Source organism: Pelodiscus sinensis, unplaced genomic scaffold (assembly GCF_049634645.1).
Source record: "Pelodiscus sinensis isolate JC-2024 unplaced genomic scaffold, ASM4963464v1 ctg70, whole genome shotgun sequence".
NCBI classification, from domain to species: Eukaryota; Metazoa; Chordata; order Testudines; family Trionychidae; genus Pelodiscus; species Pelodiscus sinensis.
In genome coordinates, this window is record NW_027466028.1 from 56,108 (window position 1) to 82,478 (window position 26,371).

General features: G+C 63.0%; 1 protein-coding gene across 1 annotated transcript; it reads right to left on the bottom strand.

Annotated features, from left to right (window-relative positions):
• Positions 1-729: 729 nt before the first annotated feature.
• Positions 730-25,613, bottom strand: COL1A1 (collagen type I alpha 1 chain). The gene is made up of 51 exons (XM_075918435.1): positions 25,410-25,613; positions 23,212-23,406; positions 22,731-22,765; positions 22,585-22,620; positions 22,252-22,344; positions 22,094-22,165; positions 21,498-21,542; positions 21,223-21,276; positions 20,887-20,940; positions 20,618-20,671; positions 20,235-20,288; positions 19,886-19,939; positions 19,739-19,783; positions 19,472-19,525; positions 19,283-19,327; positions 18,938-18,991; positions 18,447-18,545; positions 18,309-18,353; positions 18,124-18,222; positions 17,423-17,476; positions 17,215-17,322; positions 16,806-16,859; positions 16,328-16,426; positions 16,065-16,118; positions 15,872-15,970; positions 15,453-15,506; positions 13,330-13,383; positions 13,196-13,249; positions 13,014-13,067; positions 12,398-12,442; positions 12,186-12,284; positions 11,785-11,892; positions 10,111-10,218; positions 9,776-9,829; positions 9,625-9,678; positions 9,273-9,380; positions 9,133-9,186; positions 8,386-8,439; positions 7,861-8,022; positions 7,675-7,782; positions 7,122-7,229; positions 6,567-6,620; positions 6,363-6,470; positions 5,946-5,999; positions 5,710-5,817; positions 5,319-5,372; positions 4,009-4,116; positions 3,628-3,910; positions 3,313-3,503; positions 2,990-3,232; positions 730-2,521 (listed from the first exon to the last, which is right to left on the bottom strand). The coding sequence occupies exons 1-51, from the start codon at positions 25,489-25,491 to the stop codon at positions 2,375-2,377; spliced, it is 4,365 nt and encodes a 1,454-aa protein (XP_075774550.1). The 5' UTR covers positions 25,492-25,613; the 3' UTR covers positions 730-2,374.
• Positions 25,614-26,371: the final 758 nt, after the last annotated feature.

Below are 26,371 nucleotides of genomic sequence, written 5' to 3' on the forward strand. Positions count from 1 at the left end.
CCCCCGGACAAACCGCTCTTGGGAGGGGAGATCTGTCCCCGGGCGTGGCGCATGGAGCAGCCGCTCGGGGGGCGCTGGGCACCGCGAGGACCTTCCCGCCAAGCACTAAGGAAAGAAAACCGGCTGCCCCGGGAGTGCCGGGAGCTGACGGAGCTGGCACAGGCAGGGTGAGAAGGGAAGACGGAGCCAGGAGAAAGGAACTGGGGGGGATCCGGGCAGAGGCCGGGGTGGGAAAGCGTTGGTTGGGCCCCGAGGCGACAGGAAGCGGGCGTGCCCAGGTGCGCGGCCCCGGCAGGAGCTGGCTGAGCTGCGGCGAGCGCCGGCCGGGAGCTATTCAAAGACCTGGCCAGGCCCCCGCTGCCATAGGCTGGTACCTGTAGGGAATGCAAGTCAGCAGGAGGGACGGGGGTGTGAAGAAGGGGAAGGAGTGGAAGCCCCCCCCCACTCCTGTGGGGCTCCCTGCACTTGCCTCTAACCCGCTGCCATGAGCCACGGGCCCCTGGGCTGCCCTGGGGTTCCAGTGCCTGCGTCCCTAGCTGGCAGGAGGCGGGAAAGCGGAAAGGACAGACAGAGGGAAGTGGAGCAGAGGGACAGAGCTGGGGACCGCGGCCACCTGCCTTGTTCCTGTCGGCCCCGCCTGTGGGGCACCGCCCGCCCGCCCGCCGCCCGCCCGCCCCAGGCCTGGCTGCCCTGAGCCATGCGAGAGAGAAGAGTCCAGAGCATCACAGGTTTGTTTGGATCATTTCACATGCTTTATTTCAGCAGTCAAAATAATTAAAAACATCTCAAATTATCATACAGACACACAACAGGTACAGAATCCTCGGTGGCGCCTCCCTAGCACACCTGCGCCCTGCAGGACGGGGCTTTGCGCGGGGCTGCTGGGGACCCTTGCAGAGAAGCACAGAGGAGGAGCGGGCGAGAGGGAAGGGAAGGCGAGAGAAAACAGCCCAGCGGCGGTGGCGGGACCAGAGTGTGTGCGGAGGAGAGAGAAGGCAGCAGGCTGAAGGAGGACAGAGGGATGGGAAAAGCGAAGGGTTGAGTCAGGAAAGCAGAAACGGAATCCACCTGCTTAACCGGAAAGAGGCTGGCGCTCTCCTTCCCTTTCAAGGCTACTTGGATCTGTTTGCATTGGTTCCCGCCCTGCTTTTAGAGGGGGTTGTTTCTTTTTTTTTTTTTTAAATAGCACCATCAGAAAATTCACAAGTTGACCCTGGGCAGCAAAAGAACTGAGTTTCTTTCCTTAAAACAACAGTCCTAGATCTATAGCACCAATTGGTCCCTATCGCAGCCTCTCCATGAGTTGGATCGTGCAGCTTTAAACCACCAAACAAAGAAAAGGGACCTAGAACCGAAAACCATTAACATAGCCAACGAAAAGAAAAAAAAGACAAAGTTAGCACCGTTGATCTAACCCTGGACTCCACGCCCCTCTCCACAATCTGGTGTCATTCAAAACCTCAAAGCAAGCTAAACAACTACTTGGAAAACACAGTGAGAGGTAACCTTCCATACAACAGTAATACACAGGTTTAACACGACATTTTCTGCGTTGGGAATGCTTGTGAGTCCTTCATTTTCCCTTCATCGTTCACTGACAAAACACTGGATTTTTGTCTCAGTGGATTGTTTCTCCCAGCTGTCCTGCTAACAGCTCTTTCTGTTTAAAAGGCAGCACACCAAGCGACAATCTCGGCTGTTTTCCACTCTGCCAGGCTCTGCTTAGGAAAACAATTACAACACCTGGATTTGAAGTTTTTCTCCTATTTATTTCTTTTGCCACCTGAACAAATGAAAGGAAAAAAGGTTCATTACACACCATTGTAAGTGCCTTCCTTGCAGCGGTATAGAAAATACATTTAGTAAAGACACCAGCAGGGAGAGGTCAGCTGGCAGTTAGTTTTGGTGTTTTTTCCAACTCCAGGTTATAAAAAGAGATTTTTGCACTGGTGGAAGAGGAGTAGGAGCAGGGGGAGCAGGTTCTAAACCATTCTTGCTGCAAAATTTTCAAAGCAGGTTGTGATTTGGGTGTTTTGGTAGGGTCGGTTTTGGATGGTATTTTTGGTTGGATTGTGCAAGTTGTGGTCCCGAGATATCACGTTAAAAAAATAACCAAACCAACCCCAATCTGTCTTCAGGGATTTAAAAAAAAAATGAAATGAAATAGAACCATGTCAAGCAAGTGGACCCACGTCTGGGATTTTTTTGAAAAGTCATTTATTTTTATTTTTTTGGTTTAATGCTTTTTTTTTTAATGGAAACAAAAATAGTTTTAGAGATGATGGATAGAAAAAAACACGAATTCAAGTCCATGTGAAATTTTCTCCTTTTTGGCTGTTTTTTGTTTTCTTTCCGGGCAGGTTTTAGCTCCGGTTTACAAGAAGCAGACGGGGCCGACGTCGATTCCGAATTCCTGATCTGGCGCACCAACGTCCATGGGGGCCACGTCAATGACGGGCAGGCGGGAGGTTTTCGTTGTCTTGTATTCGATGACTGTCTTGCCCCAGGTGCCGGTGTGACTCTGCGGAGAGGGACCGGGAAAAGGAGACCGTGAGGGGGCAGATGGGGCCGAGGTTCCAAGCCAGCAGCTCTAACGGCAGAGGCAGCCTTGCCCCGTGATTCCGACAGGGGGGACGAGGAAGTGGACCCCTGGGCTCCCGTCCCAGCTCTCAGAGGGTGCAGGGGGCCCCAGGAAACCAGATTCCTAGGTTCTGTTGCTCTTGCGGTGAGATCAAGAGCAACCACCTTCCTGAGCTACCCTCTACCAAGCCTATCCCAGCCAAGGGGACTGGCCCAGGCTGTAGGGACTCTGCCAGCCGCGTCCATGGCTGGGGAGACTGGTTCGCAGCTTTGCTCTGCCTCCTGCCGCTGGAAACCCCCCTTCGCCCGCTCTACCCTCTAGCCATTAGAGCGCCCTCACGCACTTGGGCAGGCTCTGCCCGGCTCCTGGTACCACCTGTGCCGGGCGCCCCAGGGGTGGCAGACTCACCGTGCAGCCATCCTCGGTGACTCCGTAGGTGAAGCGGCTGTTGCCCTCTGCTCTGATTTCGATCTCGTTGGAGCCCTGGAGCAGCAGAGCCTTCTTGAGGTTGCCGGTCTCCTGGTCCATGTAGGCCACGCTGTTCTTGCAGTGGTAGGTGATGTTCTGGGAGGCCTCGGTGGACATCAGGCGCAGGAAGGTCAGTTGGATGGCGACGTCAGCTGGGTTGGATTCCTCACCACCATATTCAAACTGCATGGAAGAGAGAGAGACCGTCAGGGGGAGCCAGCTGGTCCTTCTCCCCACTTCCGCCACGCCGGCCCCCCGCTCACCTGGAAGCCGTCGCTCATTGTCTCGCCGAACCAGACGTGCTTCTTCTCCTTGGGGTTCCTGCTGATGTACCAGTTCTTCTGGGCAGTGCTAGGCTGGGTCGGGTAGACGCAGGTCTCTCCGGTCTCCATGTGACAGTAGACCTTGATGGCATCCAGGTTGCAGCCTTGGTTGGGGTCAATCCAGTACTCGCCTGGCGGGGAGAGGAGAGGGGCGAGTGAATGGGGGACGGAGGGGCAGGAGGAAGGACGTCAGTAGGGGAGGGAGGGAGGAATTCACTGGTAACAAGAGGAGAAGGAAGTGGCCGCGAAGCTCACCGCTCTTCCAGTCACTGTGGCACATCTTCAGGTCGCGGCAGGTGCGGGCTGGGTTCTTGCGGGTGCCCTCGGGGCTGCGGATGTTCTCGATCTGCATGCTCAAGCTCTTGAGGGTGGTGTCCACCTCCAGGTCGCGGTCGCGCATCACGTTGGCGTCGTCGGCTCTGTAGTAGCGGCTGTCGGTGTGGGCCTTCTCCTGAGGGGGCTGGGGCATGAAGCTGAAGTCAAAGCCGCCGCTGGGTGCGCCGGGGGGACCAGGGGGTCCGGGAGGTCCGGGGGGACCCTGTTGGAGGAGGAGAGCAGAATGAGTTGAAGGCCGGGAGCCTTCCCCACCTAGAGGCCAGCAGCCCCCAACCGCCCGAGCCCCAGAGGGATACGTACAGCGGGACCAACGTCACCAGTGCGACCACGTGGACCTGGTGGGCCAATGGGGCCGGGGAGACCGTTCAGACCATCTTTGCCAGCGGAACCGGCGGAGCCAGGGGGACCCTGCAAGGGAAAGGCAAACACAGCGTGAGCGCCATGGACATGCCTGGCTCTCCCACCCAGCTCTCCTGCCTCTGCTCTGAGCGCCCCCAGAGCGCATCGAGCACCATGGCCACGGAACCAAGGCCCACGCTCCACGGCGGAGACACTTGGATCCACTAATGCCAGGGGCTGGGAATGGGCTTCAGGGAAGGGATCACTCCCTGCTCTGGTCGCTCCCTCTGGCCTTGGCCGCTGCCGGCAGGCAGGACACCGGGCGGATGGACCTTTGCTCGGAGCCTGCCTGGCCGCTCTGATGGGCAGTGGAGGGATCGTTCTGGATTTGCCCAGGTCCAGCTGAGAACAGAACCGGACTCTGTCTTTGCCCGTGCTGGGGACTTACAAGGGTCTCTCCCTCTGGGCTGTGGGGTCCCTGCAGGAGGGCTCTGGCTTGAGGAGGTTCCCTCTCCGTGGGGTAATGCGTGTTCCCTTCTCTGCCGTAGCGGGGGGGGGAAGAGCTGTGCTGTGACCCGGGGCCCCTGCGCTGGGCTGTGCGATTCCCACTGACTCACCCACACGTGGATTAACCCAGACCCCGGGGCTCAGCCTGAGGCGCTAACGGGGGATTCCCAGGGGGAGACCAGTTGCTGGCGGGGAGACAGGAGGGAGTGAGCCTACGCTGAGGTCTAGGGGGTGATGGACCCCCCCAACACAAGGGATCTGAGGCATCCCGGCCCAGACTCCTGTAGCCACGTCCCGTCTGTGCTGGGCTGTAGCCGGGAGGAGCAATAACCCCCCTCTCGTCTCTGGCTGGCGGGGTCTGTTCTTGCTGCTCCGGGGGTGCAGGATTTGGGGGAGCCCCGACCCAGCGTCACATCTTCCCCTCACCACCTCTCAGGCTGCCCCACACGGACGTGGCCTCTCCTCGAGGCACAGCCCTTCGGAGGTGGCCGAGCACAGGGCCGGAGGAGCTCTCCTGGCCGCAGCAGGCCTATGTTCTGCATGCCCAGGGCTCCCGCTGGCGACTACACTAGGATCCGTATTCTGCCCCCGGCGAGGTCTGGGCCAGCCCAGCGCGGGGTCAGGCAAGACCTGAGCTGCACACGATGAGGGGAGCTGTGGGGTTGGTCTGGTGCGAACAGTGGCTGGTTATTTCATTCCGAGCCCTCCGCCCCGAATTCCCTCAGGCTGCCGGTGTCTGCCTTGTTCGGGCTCGGGGGACTTACCCGTGGGCCGGCGGGACCGGAAGCTCCAGAGGGACCTTGCTCGCCAGGAGAGCCCTGCCCCGAAGAGGGAAGGAAATGTCAGTTCTGCCAGAGGCGCCGCGTGCGAGAGACGGTCCAGCCAGGCTGCTCCTTGGGGCCACGCTGGAGGCTCTAGGGTGCAGCACTGGGCCGGTGGGGGCTGAGGCCCGACCCCCGCCCTTCCCAGCTGCAATCGCAGCAAGTCTAAGGACAGCCTGGCGCTGGGGTAGGCCTGAGGCTGGTCCTCATCTCATGGCCTGCCCTGGGATTCTCCCAGGATGCTCTGGGGCAGCGAGGAAGAGGGCTCCGCGTCGCCCTGGGAAGTGGCTGGAGGGCTTGTCCCTGGGGGGCCGCGGGGGGCAGCCGTACTCACGGGAGGGCCAGGTGGACCCTGGAGACCAGAGAATCCTCTGTGACCCTTCATGCCTCTGTCGCCATGTTCTCCAGTTTCACCCTTGTCGCCGCGGGCACCTTGGGGGCCCTGGAAGAGGAAGCAGAGTCACTGGCTGAGTGGTGGGGCCAGCGCCGCCCTAGCCCCAGCTCAGCCGCCTTCTTGCCGAGCCGGCTGCTTTCTCAGCTCCAGAAACAGGCGTGGAACCCGGAACTTACAGCAGGGCCACGAGCACCAGCAGGACCAGCGGGGCCGGCGGGACCAGCGGGGCCCTAGGGAAGGAGGGAGAAAGGCGAAGGTTAGAGCATCCTCGGATGCTGAACGGGTCTCTGCGTTCACTCCTCTGCCTGGCAGGGGGGGCGTCCTACTGGCTACAGCAGGGCAGACTGGGAGTCCGGGCTCCTGAGTCTCAGGCCTGACTCTGAAAAGGAGTATCACCTAGTGGTTAGAGCAGGCTGGAGCCGGACCTGATAACTGGGCTGATTATTTTTTATCTTCCCAGTTGTGTTCCCGGGTTCTCTCCCCAGCTCCGGGAAGGGGCGGTGCCCTCGCAGCCAGGACTCGGGGGTTCTGTCCCCCCCGCAGGGCAGGGAGCGGGTTGCATGTTTAGGGGAATGCAAAGAAGCGTCACTTACAGTCTCTCCACGATCTCCATTCTTGCCAGAGGGACCAACAGGGCCGGGGGCGCCGGGGGCACCGGGAGCACCAGGCGCACCAGCTGGGCCAGTCTCACCACGGTCGCCCTGTTGGGAAGCAAAACTCAGAGTTCACGTTCGCCTAAGGGGCGTCCCTCTCCCACCCCAGTGCGCCTCCTGCCACGGCCCTTGGGCCCTACTCACCTTGGGACCAGCAGCTCCGTCGCGGCCGGGGGCACCTTCCGCACCGGGAGAGCCCTGAGCACAAGCAGAGGCCAGTGTTAGGCACGAGCAAGGACTTGGTCAGAGGGTGAGCCAGGAGGCCGGGGACAGCAGCTAGAGACGGGGGGTGGGGGGTGTCGAGACCCACAGAGAATGGGGGAGGGGAAAGGGACCCATGGGGCTTCCATTTCTCTGGCCCATCCCCTTCTCCCTCAGACACTCTGCTGTCCCCCCATCTCGGGCCCCTTGCTCACTGGCCCTGCAGGAGACAAGGGCCAGGGTCTGTCCTGCCCTTCCGTGGGGCAGGCGGCTGGGCACCTGAGCGCTGGCCCGGGGCATGGGGAGGCTGAATTCTCCTTGGCTCTGGTGCTGTCCTGGTGATTGAGGTGGGTCACGGAGCCCACGATGGTGACAGGTGCCCTCTAGTGACTCCCAGCAGGGCTGCGGGACCCCCGAGACCTGTGCACCCCGGCTTTCAGCGCTTCCCGGCACTTGGGCAAAGCACAGTCCTAACTAGCCAAGCCAAGGGCCACTCACCTCACGTCCAGCTTCGCCAGGGGGGCCAGCCAAGCCGGGGGGCCCGACGGGGCCAGGAGGACCACGCTCACCAGAGGGGCCAGATGGACCTTGTTTGCCAGGTTCGCCCTGGGGAGGAGCGAGAGCAGCCCGGGTTAGAGGCGCGGCTGAGGCTGACAAGCCTGCTCGGACGGGAAAGAGGCCGGGCCCCTCCCGCCCCCGCTGAACGAGGACACCCCCAGCCCCAAACGGGGTCCGGCTCCGCCAGGCCTGGAGTGGGGCTGGAGTTCTGGGGGCCCAGGAGAAGGCGGCGCCAGCACCCTCCTCTAGAACAAGGCTAAGCTCTCGAGTTCCCCCTCCGCTCCCGGGTCCTGGCCAGAGCGGCTCCCCCAGGCACAGGGCAGGCGTCCAGCCTCTGCCGCTCCCATGGAGAGCTCCGTGCCCGTCTCCCCCACCCGCCCGGGTGCCAGGAGGGCTGAGCCTCGGCCGACAGGTCCCGTCCTGCCTGGCTGCTTTGGGATGGGGCAGCGAGTTGCAGCCACCAGCCCCGTGGAGGGTTTGACCTCGTACTCACAGATGGGCCAGGGAGCCCAGGGAATCCTCTCTCGCCTCTCTGTCCAGGCAGGCCGACGACACCACGCTGCCCAGCGATACCCTGTGGGCCTGGGGTGCCAGGGGAGCCCTGGAGGGGAGAGTCTGGTTAGCAAGCCGCCCGTCGCGCTCCGGCAGGGCCCTGGGGTAGCACTGGACAGGTACTTACAGGGGCACCGTCGGAACCGGGAGAGCCCTTCTCACCAGAGGGTCCGGGGGGGCCGGCGGGGCCGGGTTCGCCGCTGCGGCCAGCGGGGCCAGTCTCACCACGGGGTCCCTTGCTACCTTCCTTTCCGCTGGGGCCTGGGGGGCCGGGGAGACCGATGTTTCCCTGGGAGAGAGCAGAGAGGTCAGGCTGTGCGGCCCAAGGGCTGTCTGAGGACAGAAGGACAGGCTCCAGACCCAGCATGGGGCAGACAGAGCCGCTTCTGGGGTGCAGGCAATGCCGGGCTTCCCGGACCATCTCCACGGACGTTCCCCGCCCGGTGCCCCGCTGGAGCCGCCTGGCTTTCAGACGCGCCATGCAAGTGCTGCAGCAGGGCCTTGGCACCCCTCCCTCCAGCTCCTCAAGGTGCCACCCCCCCAGCTCCCAGGTGCCTGCTCTGGAGGGCACCCATCGCCCTGTGGAAACCCCCCACCAGTGGCCCACCCCGCCCGGCTCTGTGCCCAAGGGGACCAAGGAGCAGATACTCACAGAGGGGCCAGGGGGACCGACTCGTCCAGCAGCACCAGGGAATCCAGTAGCACCCTGCACGTGGTGGGGAGAGAAGCATGAGGCCCCGGCCGCTGGCCCCAGACCGTACGACAGGCCCTGCACGAGGGCTGGGAGCCTGCGGCTAAGGAAGCGGCTGAAAGGCTCGTCGGCAGGGCAGGGCGGAAGATCCCACCAGCCCCGAGACGCTGCCCGATCTGCCCGCAGGGCACGGTGCAGCCAGCGCTCTGAGCCCCGGGAAAGAGACCTTCTCGAAGCCTGGGGGGGGCTAAAGGCCCCCAAAAGGGGAAGTGGCTCAATACCCAGGCAGCGGTGCCCTCGGCTCACTCAGGGACTAGTGCCCCCCCGCGAGGAGCCGAATGCCCAGGACCCCACCCGACCGACTGGGGCAGGTGGCAGCAGGACGGGCTCCGAAATGGCGCCATTCGGGGAGGGGAGGCCGCACGAGGGTCCGATTTGAATGTTTCTCGACCCAGAGACAAACTGCTCGATGGGTTTGGAGCACTTGGCCCTTTCCGGGCCCCACACTGCCCCCTCCCCGCGACGGGGCAAGGAGCCGGCCCGGGGCGCAGGCCACGCTGCAGAGCGGGCTGGGGGGAACCGACATTCGGCCACGTGTTTGTGGGAGAAGCCGACTGCAAAGGGGAGTGACGAGCTCCCCAGGCCCGCGAGAGTCCCAGGAAGGAGGCACCAGCTCAGTGCACCCCCAGCACCGCAGGAGATACTCACAGGAGGTCCAGCGCTACCACGAGCACCTTTGGGTCCAGGAGCACCAACAGCACCCTGCAGGAGAGGAAGGAGCCCCCATCAGAGGCGGGAACGGGAGGCGGGCCGCAGGGGAGGGATCAGGGCAGGGGAGAGTCACTTACAGAGGGGCCAGGAGCACCAGTAGGTCCAGCAGGGCCTGGGGGACCAGCATCGCCCTTAGCACCAGAGTCGCCAGTTTCACCTTTAGCACCAGGTTGGCCGTCAGAACCCTGGGGGAGAGCAGAGCGGAGGGTGAGGGGCAGCGTCCATGCGCGGGGCTCCTGGAGACGGGTCCGTCACGGAACAGCCGGGGCTGAGACGAGGCCGGATCAGGCCAAGCCAGGGACTCCCGGGGCAGGGAGGATCCCAGACACCCCCCAGTATCTCCTGGGTAGCACTGCTTCCCTCCCGTAGCCCCCAGCCTGCCCCACGGACACCAGCCCCCCATCTGAGGCCAGCCAGGATCCTACTTACAGGGGGGCCAGCGAATCCAGCGGGACCAGGGGGGCCGGGCTCACCACGATCTCCCTGGAAGAGAAGGGCGGGAGAGAGACAGGTCAGCGAGGCGAGGGAGGGGCTGAGCTCTGCGTCGGGCGGGGCCAGGGCTGAGAGGAACCGTACTTACGGGAGCACCACGAGCGCCGGTGGGACCGGCGGGGCCGGAGGGACCAGATTCACCCTGCCAAGGAGAGAAGAGGGACGAGGTCAAGACTTGGGCCGGGCAGACAAGGGCTCTCCAGGCGCGGGCCGAGGCGGGCTAGCGCGGGGGTCCCGTGGGGAGAGGGAGCCCCCAAGCTATCCCTGGGGGGATGCATCACATGGTCGGCGGGGGCTTTCCTCTCGGGGCGAGGCCTGCTGGGCACGACCGGGACGGGCCTTTGCACGGATGCCCGGGGCCAGCTCCGGGTGCGAGAGGCCAGCTGGGTCACTGCTCCTTGCGAGGGGGCGGGGGAGCCTTACCTTGTCACCAGGAGCACCCGCTGGGCCGGGGGGACCGATGGGGCCAGTCAGACCTCTTGGGCCGTCTTTGCCGGGAGTTCCGTCAGCACCTTTGGGACCAGCATCACCCTGGGGGGAGAGGGCACCGCGAGGTGACCTTCTGGTTAGGGAGCAAGGACGGGGCCCAGATGTGTGTCTGTGTGTATGCACATGTGCGTGTGTATACATGTGTCTGTATGTACGTGTGCGTGTAAGCACGCCAGTGTGTGTGTACACACATGTGCGTGTGTATACATGTGTCTGTATGTACGCGTGCGTGTAAGCACGCCAGTGTGTGTGTATGCACATGAGTGTGTATACATGTGTCTGTATGTACGCGTGCGTGTAAGCACGCCAGTGTGTGTGTATGCACGAGTGTGTATACATGTGTCTGTATGTACGTGTGCGTGTAAGCACGCCAGTGTGTTTGTATGCACATGAGTGTGTATACATGTGTCTGTATGTACGTGTGTATGTGTGTGGGTTTGCACTCCCATGTACAACACACCTGTGCATGTGTCTCTGTTTGTCCCCCTTCTCCTCCACACCTCGCTGTGACTTACCCCATGGAATCCCCCCCCCCATCCCTGCCCCCTCCATGTATCTGCCGTGCTCCGGACGCTGCTCCCAGGCAGACCGTTAGCCGCCCACCCGCCCGCCCAGTGGAAGGAGACAGCGTAGCCCTCACAGTGCCACCACCTCGTCTCCCCAAGATGAGGTCTCTTCCAAGCAGCTGGCTACAAGGGCCTACCCCAGCCCCAGGGAGAGAGACCCCATCCCTTTGCTGGGCGAGAACTGGGGCCAGAGACACAGACGGCCAGGCCCCAGGGTGCACGTGGTGGGGGTGTGTGCTGTGGTGTAAAGCGACTGTCGGCCGAGTGTGACCAGACCTGGACAGGCCTCGGTGTGCACGTGGTGGGGGTGTGTTCTGTGGTGTAAAGCGACTGTTGGCCGAGTGTGGCCAGGCCCGGACAGGCCTCGGTGTGCACGTGGTGGGGGTGTGTTCTGTGGTGTAAAGCGACTGTCGGCCGAGTGTGGACAGGCCTCGGTGTGCACGTGGTGGGGGTGTGTTCTGTGGTGTAAAGCGACTGTTGGCCGAGTGTGGACAGGCCTCGGTGTGCACGTGGTGGGGGTGTGTTCTGTGGTGTAAAGCGACTGTTGGCCGAGTGTGGACAGGCCTCGGTGTGCACGTGGTGGGGGTGTGTTCTGTGGTGTAAAGCGACTGTTGGCCGAGTGTGGCCAGGCCCGGACAGGCCTCGGTGTGCACGTGGTGGGGGTGTGTTCTGTGGTGTAAAGCGACTGTTGGCTGAGTGTGGCTAGGCCCGGACAGGCCTCGGTGTGCACGTGGTGGGGGTGTGTTCTGTGGTGTAAAGCGACTGTCGGCCGAGTGTGGCCAGGCCCGGAAGCAGCCTGGCCCGGCCTAGCCGGACTCGTGAGAGGGAGCAGAGGTGGGGGCTGGAGCCGGGGGTGGGGAAAGGCGCGGCAGGAGGGGACGGGGAAGGAGCCGGAGAGGAGAGAAGCCACAGGGCGAGAGCTGCGAGAGGGGAAATGAGCCGGAACGGGCTGAGCACAAGTCTCAGGCAGGGTCTCCAGGCAGCAGCTGGAGGGTGAAGGCCGAGGGTCGCTGTGCGGGGGCTTTCGGGGGCCCATACTTACTCTGTCTCCCCTGGCGCCGGGCAGACCCGCAGCACCGCGTTCACCGGGCATACCCTGCAGACCGGGTGGGCCTTGGTTTCCAGGACTGCCAGGAGCACCAGCATCACCCTAAAGCCGCGGGGAAAAGAGCCAGAGTTCGAGTCAGCCCCTAGCAAAGGCTGCCTGCCTTCCCCAGAGCCGCGACCCTGGCCTGCTCTCAGCACTAGGCCAGGCAGCTCTGGGCAGAGAGAGGAGGGTCGGCAGCCTCCCGCCATCCGCGGCCGTGGGACCGGGGCTAGCGCAGGAGGGGAAGACGGCGCCCCCCCTGGCTGGACCCCGAGCCCCTATCCCACTGCACAGCCTGTCAGAGCCTGCTCCCCCAGACGCCTGGCTCGGCTCCTCCCCGACACGCAAGCAGGTACCTTAGCACCGTCGTTCCCAGGAGCACCATTAGAACCACGTGGACCCTGTGGACCGGGAGCACCTTGGACACCACGCTCGCCGGGGAACCCTCGCTCGCCCTAGGGAGAGGAGAGAGAATGGTGACTGGTGGCAGTGCCATCCAGAGGGCAGCCGGGAGAGGACCAGAGGGGCAGGAGATGGCTCCCTGCTGCGGGAGTGGATGGCTACTTACTCTTGCACCAGCAGGACCGGGGGCACCAGCGTCTCCGGGGGCGCCCTGTTCCGGGGGAGAAGCAGAAAGCAGAGTGAGGGGCCAGGCCTGGGAGGTGCCGGGACGCCTCCTGGAGACACCCCAGCGCTGTCCCAGAGCTGCCTGGGGTGGAGCAGGGAAGGGGACAGCTGCACCCCAACCCCTCGCTGCCTCCGCCTTGCCCCCCTGGAGTCTTGCACAGAGGGTGCCGGTGAGAGACGGGCGCACGCTCTGGCCCTGGGCACCCAGGCTGCGCAGGCGTTGGCTCTTCGCGACAGGCTCCAGAATCCAACGACCCAGTTTAGAGGGGCTCAGCTCCAGGAGAGGTTGGAGGCCTGGAGCCGCGAGCCGGGGCCTTGTCGGCAGGCTGGTGGCCTGGTTTGTGCTCAGAGGAATTTCGTGTCCCCAGCCTGGGGGAAGGGCTTCGGCGGGGGTGGGGAGGGGCAGGAGCTCTCAGGAGGGAGCCCGAGCGAAGCCCCCAACACAGGGCACAGGTGGGTTGGAGCGTGGGGACGAGGGGAGGGCGCGAGCGCTGTGGGGCAGGCGCCCCTCCTTGGCGTTCCGTGCTAAGCAGAGTCACGCTCCTCCTGGCACTCACCTGCTCACCGGGCTTGCCACTTTCACCAGCGGGTCCAGCGGGGCCGGGCAGACCCTGGGCAGAGGGGAAGAGAAAAGCCCAAGTGTTGAGATTTCCTGGGAGAAGGCGGCGCGGGAAAGCAAAGGGACACAGCGGGATCGGCCCGCCGGGATTCTTCTGCCCCATGGTGGGGCCTTCCTCACCTGGAATCCAGGAGCACCGGAAGGTCCCTGTTCGCCTCTCTCTCCAGCGGGGCCCTGCAAGGGAGGGGAGAGTGTGAGGTGGGACCCAGCGGGGTTTGGAGCAGGGGGCCGGGGCGAGAGGGGTTCGTACTCACAGCAGCGCCAGGAGGTCCCTGGGCACCAGCTTCACCATCTTTACCAGGAGCACCCTGGGGAGAGAAGAAGGAAGGGGTGAGAAAGAGTTCGGCACAGATACTGAGTGAGCCTCAGATGAGAATGGGGTGTGAGCATCAGGGGAGGGGTGGGGAGTCCAGGGGCCTCGAAGGCAGAAAACCTCAGAGAGGCCACAATATCTGGCCTCGTGGAGGGTTGTGTGTGGGGGGGGGGCGGGGGGGAGAGGCTGTGTAGTTAACCTGTGGAACTCATTGCCACATGAAAACATAAGAATGGCCACACTGGGTCAGACCAAAGGTCCATCTAGCCCACTAGCTTGTCTTCCAACCAGGTGCCCCCAGACAGAGTGAACAGAACAGGCAATCCTACCCTTGTGGCCCATTCCCAGCCTCTGACAAACAGAGGCTAGAGACACCATCCCTGCCCGTCCTGGCTAATAGCCAGGGCTCGACAAACTATGGAATCTACTCGCCCGTGGCAAGTAGATTACAACCCGGAAGAGCCGGGATCGGGCGATCTGTGCATGGCAGATCGCCAGACAGTGCGGCTGGTGAGTGGGGCTCACCCCGGCTCGGCGAGCCCTGCTGATAGCCATTGATGGACCTAACTGCCATGAATCTATCTAGCTCTTTTTTGAACCCGGTCAAAGTCCTAGTCTTCACAATATCCTCTGGCGAGGAGTTCCACACGTTTACTCTGCATTGTATAAAGAAATATGTCCTTGTGTTTGTTTTAATCCTGCTACCTATTAATTTCATTGGGTGGCCCCTAGTTCCTGTGTTATGGGAAGAAGTAAATAACTTTCCCTTATTCCCTTTCGCTACACCATTCATGATTTCAGAGACCTCTATCCTATCCCCCTCTTAGGGTACGTCTAAACTACATGCCTTTGTCGTCAGAGGCATGTAGATTTGTTGTTTTGGCAAAGTCAAATGAAGCCGCAATTTAAATTATCGCGGCTTCATTTAAATTTACATGGCTGCCGCACCGAGCCGACAAACAGCTGATCAGCTGTTTGTCCGCTCAGCGCGCTAGTCTGGACGTTCCCCCTGTCGACATCAAAGCCCTTTGTCGGCAGCCCCAGTAAACCTCTGTGACGGCGCGTTGGGGTCCCCCGTCTCCTGCACCCCGAAATGGCACAAACAGACTGCCCCAGCCGGTGGAATAGAGGAAGTTTATTCCCTCTCCAGGATACAGCACAGCACAGATGTAATCTGGTCACAGAGCTGGGCTAGGATGCCTCAGGCCCCCTTGAGATGGGGGAGACTGGGCCCCTAAACTCCAGCCCCTTTCCCTAGGCTGTCTCCTCCATGCTCCCAGCCAGCCACTCTAACTAACTCTCCTCCAGCCCTGCCCCCCAGCCAGGGCAGCATTCCCCCTTCCTTTGTCCCTCTCCATGGGGTTTATCTGGTTCAACAGGTTTGGCATCACCTTTGCATAGTGAGGTTTTCCCTGCTGGGTCTTGCTCCAGACAGCAGGGGTCACCACCGCCCAGCAAGTCCCCCCACTACGTCACACCCTCATCCCACGAGGAATAACGGGGCTGCTGACAAAGGGCTTTGATGTCGGCAGGGGAGTGTCCAGACTAGCGCGCTGAGCGGACAAACACCTGATCAGCTGTTTGTCGGCCCGGCGCGGCAGCCATGTAAATGTAAATGAAGCCGCGATCATTTAAATCGCAGCTTCATTTGACTTTGCCTATGTGTCTAATCTACATGCCTCTGCCGACAGAGGCATGCAGTCTAGACACAGCCTTAGTCTCCTCTTTTCCAGGCTGGAAAGTCCCCGTCTTTTTGAGATACTAGTAAGGAGGAGAAAGCGAAGTAAAGGAGGGAACCCTCCCTTAGACGTCCAGAGAATACGCAATTAACCAGCCCCCATGGGCAGAACGTTTGATACGTTCCCCTCAGTCCTGCGGCACAGCTAGATGGGCCCAGTCTCTGGAACGCCCAATCCTATCTAAGCCCATGGCAGTGTGGTCGTGGAGTCTCGCTCTCTCTCTTCTTGCTGGAAAGCGGCCTCCGGCGGCAAAGCTACGCCAGGCCCAGCCCTGGCTGTGAGAAGCAGACTCTTAGGAGACATCGGTACCGAGAGAAATACTCACCACAGCGCCGACGGGTCCGGGAGTGCCTCTTTCACCGGGTTTGCCGGGCTCACCCTGAGAAAGGGAACGAAACAGCTTCAGCGAAGGTGCTCGGGGGGCCCCGGGACAAGGGGCTGGGGGCTCCGGGGACGACCGCCTCTTGCATGGCCCTCGCAGGCGGCCGCGGGAGGGCCTGAGAGGCACCATGGTGGGAAGCCGGCCCGGCTGACCCTGTCGTCGTTCTACTGATGCTCTAGTGAACCCCCACAAGCTCCGTCTTGCCTCAGGGCTGCCGTCTCCTCTGGGCAGCCTGTCTCCACCCCCAGCGCCCTCCCAGGGCGATGGGATGTCCTGGGGTGGCCATTTTCTCACCCCCCTATCGCTGGGCTGGGGGGCTGACCCAGCAGCGGCAGGGTTGCCCGGTGCAGGGGTATACTCACAGCAGCACCTTTAGGTCCAGGGAAACCCATCACGCCAGCCTGACCTCTGGCACCGGGAGGGCCGGGGGGGCCGGGGCGACCGTCTTGGCCAGCGGGACCCTAGTGAGGAGGAAGCAAAGGCCCGGCTCAGGGGAGGCTGCAGGGAGCAAAGGGGGAGGAGGAGGAGGAGGCGTGTGGAGAAATCGTGACTTACAGTGGGGCCAGTCTTGCCATCGGGTCCTGGGCTACCGGGGCTTCCAGTCAGACCCTGAAAAGCAAGAAGAGCTGGGCTGAGCCATCGGGCGTCCGGCTGGGGGCAGGGACAGAAGAGGGTGGAGGAAGCCGCTCTGAGCCGGCGACACGGCAGAGCGCAGGCACCGGGGCAGGACGGGGGGGGGCGGAGATGGCAGATACAGCAGCAGGGCTCGGCGGGATCCCGGGGCAGCCCCTCCATCCCGCTCGGACCCGCGCTCTCACCTTGGCACCGGGCAGACCAGGCTCTCCGGGACGTCCAGATTCACCAGGGGATCCTTTGGGGCCAGCAGGGCCGGGGGAGCCACGTTCACCAGCGGGACCCTGGGGGGAGGGGAGAGCGGTTACAGGCTGCGGAGGCCCATGACAGAGGGGGAACACGCGGGGCGCTGGATGGGCACTGCCGGGCTGGCCCTGCGGGGTGTGTCTCGTGGCAAGGAAGTCCCAGGGCTGTGCCAAGGGGAAAACAGCCCTCGTGAAAGGGCCACCCCAGCCTAGGTGCCACGGGGAGACAAGCTACGTCCCACCCCCAAATCCAGGGTGCAGGGTGGATCGGGGAGCGGCTGGGGCTGGACCAGATCCCAGAAAGTCTCAGTAACTCCCCCTCCCACATGCACTAGCTGCTCCCCAGGTGGGGGGGCTCCAGACCCCTTGTGCGGCCATTGGGGCCTCTTCTCTCGCCCAGCAGGAGGCCAGCACCTACCTTAGGACCGGCAATGCCATCAGAGCCAGGGAAACCGCGGCTTCCGGGGGCGCCCTGCGATGGGACACAAGAGACAGCCGTGGGTCAGAAGCCCGTGCAGCCAGGGATCACAGTGGAAAGGGGGCACCCCAGAACACCCCGTCCCAGGGCCGGCAGTGGGTAGGAACAGGCCCTCGCTGACGGGGCGGGTTGGGGCTGGGTCGGTGTCCGACCTCCCGCAGCCTGGGCCTGTCTCGAATTTGGGGGGTCTCAGGCCAGGCCCGAATTTGGTCCGGGGTCCAGGCCTGAGTTTCCCATCCCAAGGTGCAGGAGGCCTTGGCTCACTGCGGAGATCGGCCGGGACCCCTCCGTGTCCTACAGGCAACAGGACTCAGCTCCAGGCCGACGGGCACGAGCGACTGCTACTTACACGTTCGCCAGCAGGGCCGGGCAGACCAGCGGGGCCGGGCTCTCCGCGGGACCCTCGCTTGCCTTCTTCGCCAGATGGACCAGGGGGGCCTTGGACACCAACAGGACCCTGGCGAGCGCAAGCGAGGCAGAGGGGTCAGAGGCAGCTTGTGGCTGGCAAAGCAGACTGGGCAAGGCTGCCAGCAGGCCCCAGGAGGGCCGGTACTTACAGGTTCTCCCTTAGCGCCAGCATCTCCCTTGTTGCCTGGAGCACCAGGTTCACCCTGCAGGAAGGAGGGAGAAATCGGTCAGTGTCAGCGGGCTCCTTGTGTGAGCCAGGCCTGAGCGCCTCTTGCCCTCCACGCTGCCCCCTCCGCCCCTTTCGGCTCCAAGGGGGAGGGCAGACGCAAAGCTCCTCCCCGCAAAGGGTACTCTGGAGACAGGCTGGCTGTGCCCAAGGTCAGAGATCCCCGTCCTCGGGCGGAGATGGGGGGCAGGGTTCCCAGTCAGCTGAGCGCTTGGGCGGCTGCCCACGAGAGATTTCAGGGCCGCAGCGCCCACAGCCGGCAGCAGGGATGCCTACTGGTGGTGCCCATCTGCACATGCGTCAGTGCACACATTTATTCTGCACACTCGTGGGACACCTCAGAGGGAACATTGCTGGCACGAGGGGTGGGGGTGGGCAGAGATGGCAGATGTCTCCAGCCGCCAAGGCGGGCAGGTGGCCAGGGCGGAGGAGAAGGCCCTCGTAGAGGGCTCCATGGAGGAGCCGGGCGGGGGCGGGATGTGTAGTGCGCTGGGGTGCCAGGGGCAAAGATCAATCACAACACGCCATGGGCTCCCTCCCAGCCCGGCGCATCCCTGCCTGGCCCTGGAGGTGACGAAGGCCGAGCTGAGCCTGACGCAAAGGGGCAGCAGGAAGGACACTTACGTTGTTACCCTTGGGGCCGGGGGCACCGCTGGGACCCTGGGGGCCGGAGGGACCACGAGCACCGGGGAAGCCGGGAGCGCCAGCAATGCCAGGAGCACCCTAGAGGAGGCAGAAGGGTCAGTGAGGCAGCGTGAGAACCAGTCTCCCGTGAGCCGACCCACCCGGAGGGGGAGCTGGCTACTCACAGTGGCACCTTTGGCACCAGGTTGTCCGTCGCTCCCAGGGTTGCCCTAGGAGAGAGAAGAGAAGAGGGGTTATCGCCGGGGGCGACTGGGCAAATGGGAGAGGCCAAGAGCCGGTGCGGGTCGTGCGGCTCCACTCACAGCAGGACCAGCAGCGCCAGCGGGGCCGGGGGCTCCAGGTTCACCACGGGCACCTTGTGGGCCTTCCCCACCACGACCACCTTGAGGGCCGGTTTCACCCTGTTGCACGAGAGGAGAGAAAGAGCAGTGAGCCCCGTGGCGCTGGGAGCCCCCCCACGCGCGCCCCCAGGCCTGACGGGGCCCTGCCTGGAACAGACAGCTCTGCTGCTCCAACCTTCGGGGGGGTCTGGGGCTGCCCTGCTCTCGGCTCGCCTGGTTCTCCAGGGGCCACACCTCGGCCTCGAGATGCCACAAGGGCGTAGCCGGGCTTGGGGGCTTGCTAGGCCCAACAGATGGGCCTGTTTTGGAGGGTTCTGGGGCCGGGCCCCATCTCTAGCTCTCCAGACACCTGGACAGCCAATGGGAACTGCAACGCACCCTTCGGTTCCAGACTAGGACCAGAGCCGGCCACGGGGAAAGCTCCTACCACAGCCATCCGGTCTTGCCCTTACCTTAGCACCGACAGCTCCGGGGAAGCCAGGGGGGCCAGCGGGGCCAGTTGGACCCTAGGTGGAGAGGCAAGCGAGTTAGAGAGTAGCCAGCCTCCGGCAGGCGGGTTCTTGTCACTAGGCGCCGTGGCCAGAGCCCGGGGCTACGCTTGCCCCTGGGCAGGAAGAGGCCGGAGGGAGGAGGCCTCCCCCCTGGGCATGGGCCACAGCGGGGTTGGCTGGTGCCACCACTGGGGCTTCCGCCAGCAAAGCCCCGGGAGGGGTGATGTGGCAGGGGCCAGCGTCTGGGCAGCCCAGTAGCCGGGGCCGGAGCCGTCTCCCCTCAGGGCAGCGCAGGGAAATACTCACGGGAGGACCAGCAGCGCCAGGAGCACCGTCGTTACCACGAGCACCCTGCCGGGAAGAGAGCAGACGGCCTGGTTACGGACAGGCTGGCGCGAGCCAGGGAAGCTGGGAGGCGAGGCGGGTGCCACGCTGTGGCGCAGGGGGTACCACGCGGGGCGCGCCAGAGCCCGGCGATACAGCACCCATACTCACAGCAGGGCCGGATGGACCAGGGCGGCCTCTCTCGCCGGGCAGACCACGGGGCCCCTAGAAAGGAGGAGAGATGAGACTGGAATGAGTCTGCAGCGTCCTGGCTCTCCCCTGCCCTGCTCCCCTCCGGGTGGGGCTTCACGCTGGTAAATCTGCCCCTCTTGCTCTCCAGTCCACGGGAAACCCAGAGCTCTCCCCTCCCCACAGCCCCCCCCCCCCTCACAGGCTCAACACCCCACCCTAAGTGGCCCCAAGGGGCGCTCTACTCACGATTTGTCCGGGAGCGCCGTTCTCGCCAGGGCTGCCAGGCTCACCCTAGAAGGAAGACGAAGCCGGGTCAGCAGCCGGTTCCCAAGGAGCCAGGGACACGTTTACGGGACCAGGGAGGGTGGAGGTGTCGGGGCAGAGGGAGCTTACCTTGGGGCCAGCTGGACCAGTATCACCCTTGGCACCATCCAGACCACTGAAGCCCTGGAGAGAGGAGAAACAGAAACAGCGGGGGCCAGCGATTAGGTCGGGAGCAGGCCCAAGGCCCCGTCTGTTTGCCAGAGGAGCGGCATGAGCAGGGGGAGTTCCCCCGAGGGGTGAGGCCCACGGCGGGCGGGGAGATGCTCTTTGCCATCTGACCCTCCTGCAGGGTTGCCTGGCTGAGGGCAGGGTGGGGCCCGCTGGGGGCGCGAGCGCTCAGACAGCCGCATCTCCAGCGCTCAGGGGCGGGGCGCAGGGCCTTTCCCTTTTCCAGTAACTAACCCACGGACCAACTTACTCTGTGACCCTTCATGCCTGGCAGGCCAGCAGTTCCGGGCAGACCACGTGCACCCTGGCAAAGGGAGAGAAACAATTCAGAGCCAAGGCCCCTGGTGCCACCCGCTCGAGCCCAGCCCCCACGCTGTGCCTGGCCACGGCCACGGCTCGCTGTGCTCACGGCTCCGCGCCATCGGGAGTGACCAGCAGGGCCCAGCTGCCTTGCCCCACGGATGGCCATCCTGCGAAGCAGCCGACGCCCCTCAGGCAGCGCTCGGAGGGTCCCTCTCCCCCGGCCCAGCTGGGGCCTTGCTTTCCCAGCCACGTCACCTCGCTGAGGCTGGCCACGGGCCAACGCCGCCCAAGCCAAGCGCCCCGGGGGGCCAGGCAGAAGGGACATCTCACCTGGGGGCCGGGAGCACCACGCTCGCCGGGACGCCCGGGCTTTCCAGCTTCACCCTGGCAGAAGGAAAAGGAGACGGACAGTCAGCGGGAGGCAGGCCACCCGGCTGCGGGAAGGTCCCGCTTGCTTCTCGCCAGCTTGCCAGGCCCCCAGAAGCCAAAGCCTCAGTCCCGGGAGGCCGCCGGGCTGAGCACACCGTGGATACCGGCTGGCAGGCCCGGCTCTCGGGGAGGGGGGAGAACGTCCCTGGACGGGCTCTCGGTCCACTTACATCATCTCCGTTCTTGCCAGGGGGGCCAGCAGGACCGCGGGGACCCATGGGACCCTGCAGCAGGCAGAAGAAAGGTGCGTGAGTACTCTGAGACCAGGCCTCCCCGCCACCCCTCCGCTAGCAGCTCACCCCAGGCCTGGGCCTGGCCAGCGAAATCCCAGCCCACGGACCAAGTCTCTGCGGCCAGGCTCAGGCTGGCGTGGTGCCGGCCGCCCCCAAATGGCCGGAGAAGGACGGTGCAAGGAACGGTCCTGGCCGGGGGCCGGGAGATTCCAGGTGCAGCCCCCCGCACCCCCCGTGAACGCGGAAGAGCGAAGACGATGCAGCAGGACTCACAGAAGCGCCAGGCTCGCCAGGCTCGCCGGGAGGACCTTGGAAACCTTGAGGACCCTAGAGGAGCAGGAGGACAGAACAGGTGAGCGAACGAGCCTGCCGCACCCAGCTCCTGGGGCATCCGTCCCATTCCCTCCCCGCCAGCTGCAGAGCAGGGAGCAGCCGCGACCCTGCCCCAGGGCGTGAGGAGGAAGGAGCCAAACCCGGCCCCGCGGCTGGGAGATCTCCGGGAGCAGCGGAGCCCCTTCCCAAAGGGCAGGAAGCTGTGAGGCACTTACGGGAGAACCAGGAGGGCCGGGGAGACCGCGGGGACCAGCTGGACCCTGGGAGTGGAGAAGAGAGAGAAGAAATAAATCAGGTGAGGGGAGTCAGTGGAGTCCTGGCCTGGCCCCTCCACCCTGGGTCCCGGGGGCCCCCTCCCTCTCGCCACCTGGCTGGGGCATGGACCACGCCGCCTCTCGCTGTCTCCTACCCCCCTCGCCCTTGCGCTCCCCATCCACAGAGCTGCCACCCCGGGCGACAGGACACGGGGCTGGACGGGCCCTGTGGCCTGACCCAGCGTGGCCGTTCTCACGTCCTCAGAACGGTCTGCCGCTGCGGGGAATCCTGGGGCAGAGAGCAGGCCCGGCCCTCGGGCTGTGCTAAGGGAAATTCAAGTGTCCTGGGCTGAGCCTGCGGAACCAGGATACAGCTGCCTAGGAAAATATCAGCCATGGTCCCGCCCCGGCCACAGGAAGATACCTCCTGCCCCCCGCCCCCGCCCCGCCTTCTGGGGCAGCTGGCCTTGTGCGTTCTAGAGCCAAGCTGCTCCCTGCCTTCGCCTGTTCCAGTCCTGACCACAGGCCAGCCCCCGAGGGAGACCCTGGGTACTCACCATAGGGCCGGGCATGGACAGGCCGCCAACGGATTTCTCGTCATAACCGTAAGAGAGTTGAGGTGCGAAGTTCTGCAGGAGAGAGAAGGGAGAGCCGGGGTGAGAACGCTGAGCCGCGTTCATCCCGTGCCAGGCCGAGGGGCTGGAAGCTAACTCACTCCGCCAAGGCCTGGAGGTCCTGGGGGGCCTGGGGGTCCAGGAAGACCAGGCTGTCCGGGAATGCCGTCTCTCCCAGGTGGGCCGGGGGGTCCCTGCAAGAGAAGAGGGGGATTCAGAGGTTGGTACTTCAGGAACACCCCCAGGCATGTCACAGGCTGGGTAACTGGACTGGGTCACAATCGTCCATAGCTGGATTCAAGCTGTGAAATGTGGACACAACGTTTTCGGGACAATTTGAAAGTCACGTGCATGGAAATCTTTCCACCGCCTCCCCCGCCGGTCCTGACCAAGCCCTAGTGACCAATGGCCAAAGCGTGGCTGGAGATACGTACCCTGTCTCCTCTGGGGCCGGGGTCTCCTCTGGGTCCCTGGGGGGAGAAGCAAGACAGGGTCTTTAGAGGCTGAGCAGGGAGAGAAAAGACCCCCCAGAAAACACCAGGGAATAGGGCTGTGTAGAGAGCCTAGGGCTTGTCCTTACCTCTACTCCAGTGGTTTCTGGGTAGGAAGGAGAGGCTGTGGGGGAAAAGACAGAAAAAGGGTCCTTTAAAAAAGGCAAGTCACATGCTCCTCTAACCCCCCACCCGACTGCAGGCTGGCCAGGCAAGCCAACCGAGCTGCCCTGGTCCACGTGCCAGCAAAAGGCCCCATTGCTCCCCGGGGAGGGAAGCTCAGACGCTCTCACTGTGCCCGTCTCAGGCCGCATGCGAAGGAGAGGTGAGAACCGCCCACCCCCACGGGCAAGAGCAAATCTGCCCCCTTGGACACGGCTCGGGAGCAGACGCCCCAGGCTCACAGGGGAGGAGCAGGGCCAGCCGAGCTAGGGCCTTTGGCGTCAGTAGGCCCGAGGAGGAAGCTGCGGGCCTCCCCGCTCAGCGTGGCTGGGCTGCGTGGCCCAGGGCCCGTGGGGCCGCGTGGCTGGCGTGCGCGTGGCCGAGAGGCGGAGCATGCCCCGGGCGTACCCTGGCTGTCGGGGCAGATGGGGCAGCATTCTCCGAAGGGGATCTCAGCGTTGGGGCAGTCCGAGGTGTCTTCGCAGATCACCTCGTCGCACAAGATGTTGCCGCTGTCGCACACGCAGATCTGGCAGGGTTCCGGTTTCCACACATCTTTGTCGCTGTATGTTAGTCCGTCCTGTATGCAGTTTCCAGATGGAACTAGAGGGAAGGAGGGAAGGTCAGGAGCCAAAGAGCTGACTCGGGACCCAGCCCTGAAGCTGCAGGCCAGGACCCCCGATCCGGGCACTAGGACAGTATCTCCTAAGGCCTCCTCTCTATCCAAGGGCGTTTTCTTTCCCTTCCAGTCCCACCGGCCTCCCCCCCTTCTCCGGGAACTTCATCTGCTTCTCATCAGCTCAGCTCCCTGCCACAGGAAACATGCCAACACCACAAGAACTATTTCCAGAGCCCTTGGAATTTAAACAAAACCTGCGGCCAATTGTTACATCCAACTGTAACCCCAGCTCGCGGAGCCTAGGCCAAGCCAAATAAAACGGCAGAGAGGGAAGAGGGCTGGAAGAGGAGGAAGGCAGGGCCAGGCCCAAGGGGTGGTGGGGAGGGCCGGGAGGGGGCGTGGAGTGCATTCTGGCGCAATGGGATCTGGTGACACTGGTTTGGGAGGGAAGCGGAGCTGGGGCGGGTGGAATGCAAGGCCAGGTGGGGCGGCTGGAATTAGATGGAGGAGACGCCACGGTCAGGTTGCTCGCTGGTGGTGACAGCTCCGAGCGCGGGCAGAAGGGGAGGGGGGAGTTGCTGGGCTGTTTCCCTTAGCACGTGATTGTTGCGGGTTTTGTCAAATCTGGCGCCGTTCCCCGCAGCGGGAGGCAAGCGGGAAGAGCTCTCCTCGCGTGGGAAGCCCCCGGGGCGGGAGCACGGCTGGGAGGCCAGCTGTTTCTGGTCTGTCGTCCCCGGCTTCTCATGTCTCCTTTACATTTTAAACAAAACATGCTGCTGCTGGCGGAGTCCCTAGAAGCCAGCGGTTTTGCAACAGGAAACCGCGGTGTTGACACCCGCCCGGCAGTGGCGTGCCAGGGTGCAGTCAGCCACTCCGCCGGTAGGGGCAGGCCAAGCCCAGGGGCCCTGGAATGGGGCCGGGAAGCAGGTGGAGGGGCTGCTCCACAAACCCATTTGGTGGCGGAGGTCTTGCCCCTTTGGCGGGCACTGTCCAGTCCCAGGGCTCCCAATGGGCCCCAGGGGGCGGTGATGCAGCCCACCCAGGGCTTTGCAGGAGCAAGGCCTGGTGATGGCCGCCAGAGGTCGCCACGAGACCTCCCCCCACCGTGAAACTTCACTGCAGAAACATGAGTCCAGGTCCTGAGCATCCGAAGGGTTTGTCTGTGAAGTGATGTCTAGACTCCTGCGCTTCCCAGGCTTGGAAACATTTTCCTTATGAATCATCGGAGCCTTTCCTAATTCGTTCCTGATGGCTTTTGCAGCTCCCAAACCTGCAGCCCCGGGCCCCCTCCCTGCTCCCGGCGCAGCCCACGCTCACAATGGCTTTTCCAGAACCCCTCCCGGAGGCTGATTGTGCTGCTCTCCCCACCCCAGAACTTGGCAAGGAATCTCAGAGCTCGTCTGCCCGCCAGAGGCATGCTTAGAGGAGACACAGCACATACGAACACGCCCAGTCCCCTTTACAGCAGCTGCCTCTCCGTGCTTGGGGAAGGGGCTGTTTTCTGCACTTCAGTGTGGGGAGAACAAACACCAGCCACGACTGGATTTGTCCACCCCCACTTTTTGAGCAACACACCGGAGCCCCTTCCGACCCGCCCTCCGCCACACACAGTTCCAGATGCTCTGTCAAGGTGGAGACGATCTTTTCCCCACCCCATTTTAAAATGCACAACCCCCGAAAAACGACAACAACATTTCTCCCCGTCTCCCTAACCTGGCCTCGTACCTGCCGTTCCCGAGCTAGTAATGCCGACTGCACCCCATCCAAAGCATGCAAAGCACCACGTCCGGCAACCCCACTCCTGAACTTCCACCAACTTTTCTCTGCAGACCAGTCCAGCTCTGCATCCCTGCAGCTCTCAAGTGCAATTTCACTTTCCCCCCAAGGAGGACCAGCCTGTGCCTAAGCAAAGATGTTTCACCAGAGCATGCATCCACGCAGAGCCGCACACCTTGTACAGAAAGTGAGCAAGAAAGTTGTTACTCACCGTCGTCTTCTCCTTGGCCTTTGGTGAGTAGTACAGTCGCTGCTATCAACAGCAGTAACCGAGAATCCACAAAGCTGAACATGTCTAAATATTAGACATGTAGACTCTTTGGGCCCCTTTGTTCTGGTTTAGAGTCCAGTCATACAGGGATGATCTGACTATGTAGATCCAGTCCAGACCCCAGCAGAAACCTCCTACTGACTCGGCAAGCGCCTGGGCTCCCCTTTTATATGATCCAGCATCCAGAGAGGTGGGTCCCAACCGAGCTTGCCTCTCAGTGCAGAGGGGAGCTTGGACCAACCCCTCAGCCAATCAGAAGAGCTCGGCTAACACAGTCCCAGGCGGGGACACACACACACAAAGTTGGGAGGGAACAGCCAACCCCCTTTCAGTCCAATCACCAGGGTATGGACCCATCTGTGTAGCCTTCCAAAAATCATTGGCTTCCCCACACTGGCAGAGCAGGTTGCATGGAGAGTAGGGGTGTGCTGGGCTCTAATGGCACCGAGAGAGAAGAAGCGGAGGAAACGAGGGGATATTATTTGGGGCAGTAGCTCCCTTTGACAAGTTCCAAGGCTGGGCAAGTTGCTTGTTAGGACCAATTGTGGAGTGGAAGCCACCAGCTGGAATGTCCCACCAATAAAGGGGTTTGGGGGCAGAGGGGCTTTTCACTTTTTCTTTTCTCAAAGCGTTTAAAATGTTTTTCCAGGTGGGGAGTGCACACGATTTCCAGATAAGGTGGGGGGACGATTTGGATCCCAACCTTGCTGTGGCTGGCTCTAGCCACGAACCTGCCTTGTTTTGGTTTTTGAAATAACCATCATTTTTTGTTAATTGCAAGTGAAAGCTTAAAAACGTAGTCAAAGATTGTCCGGAGGAACCATTCTGCTGGTTAAGTTGTGCTGGAAATGATAGAAAAGGACAGGGTTTGCAAGGATCTAGGAAGAGGAGGAATAGAAACG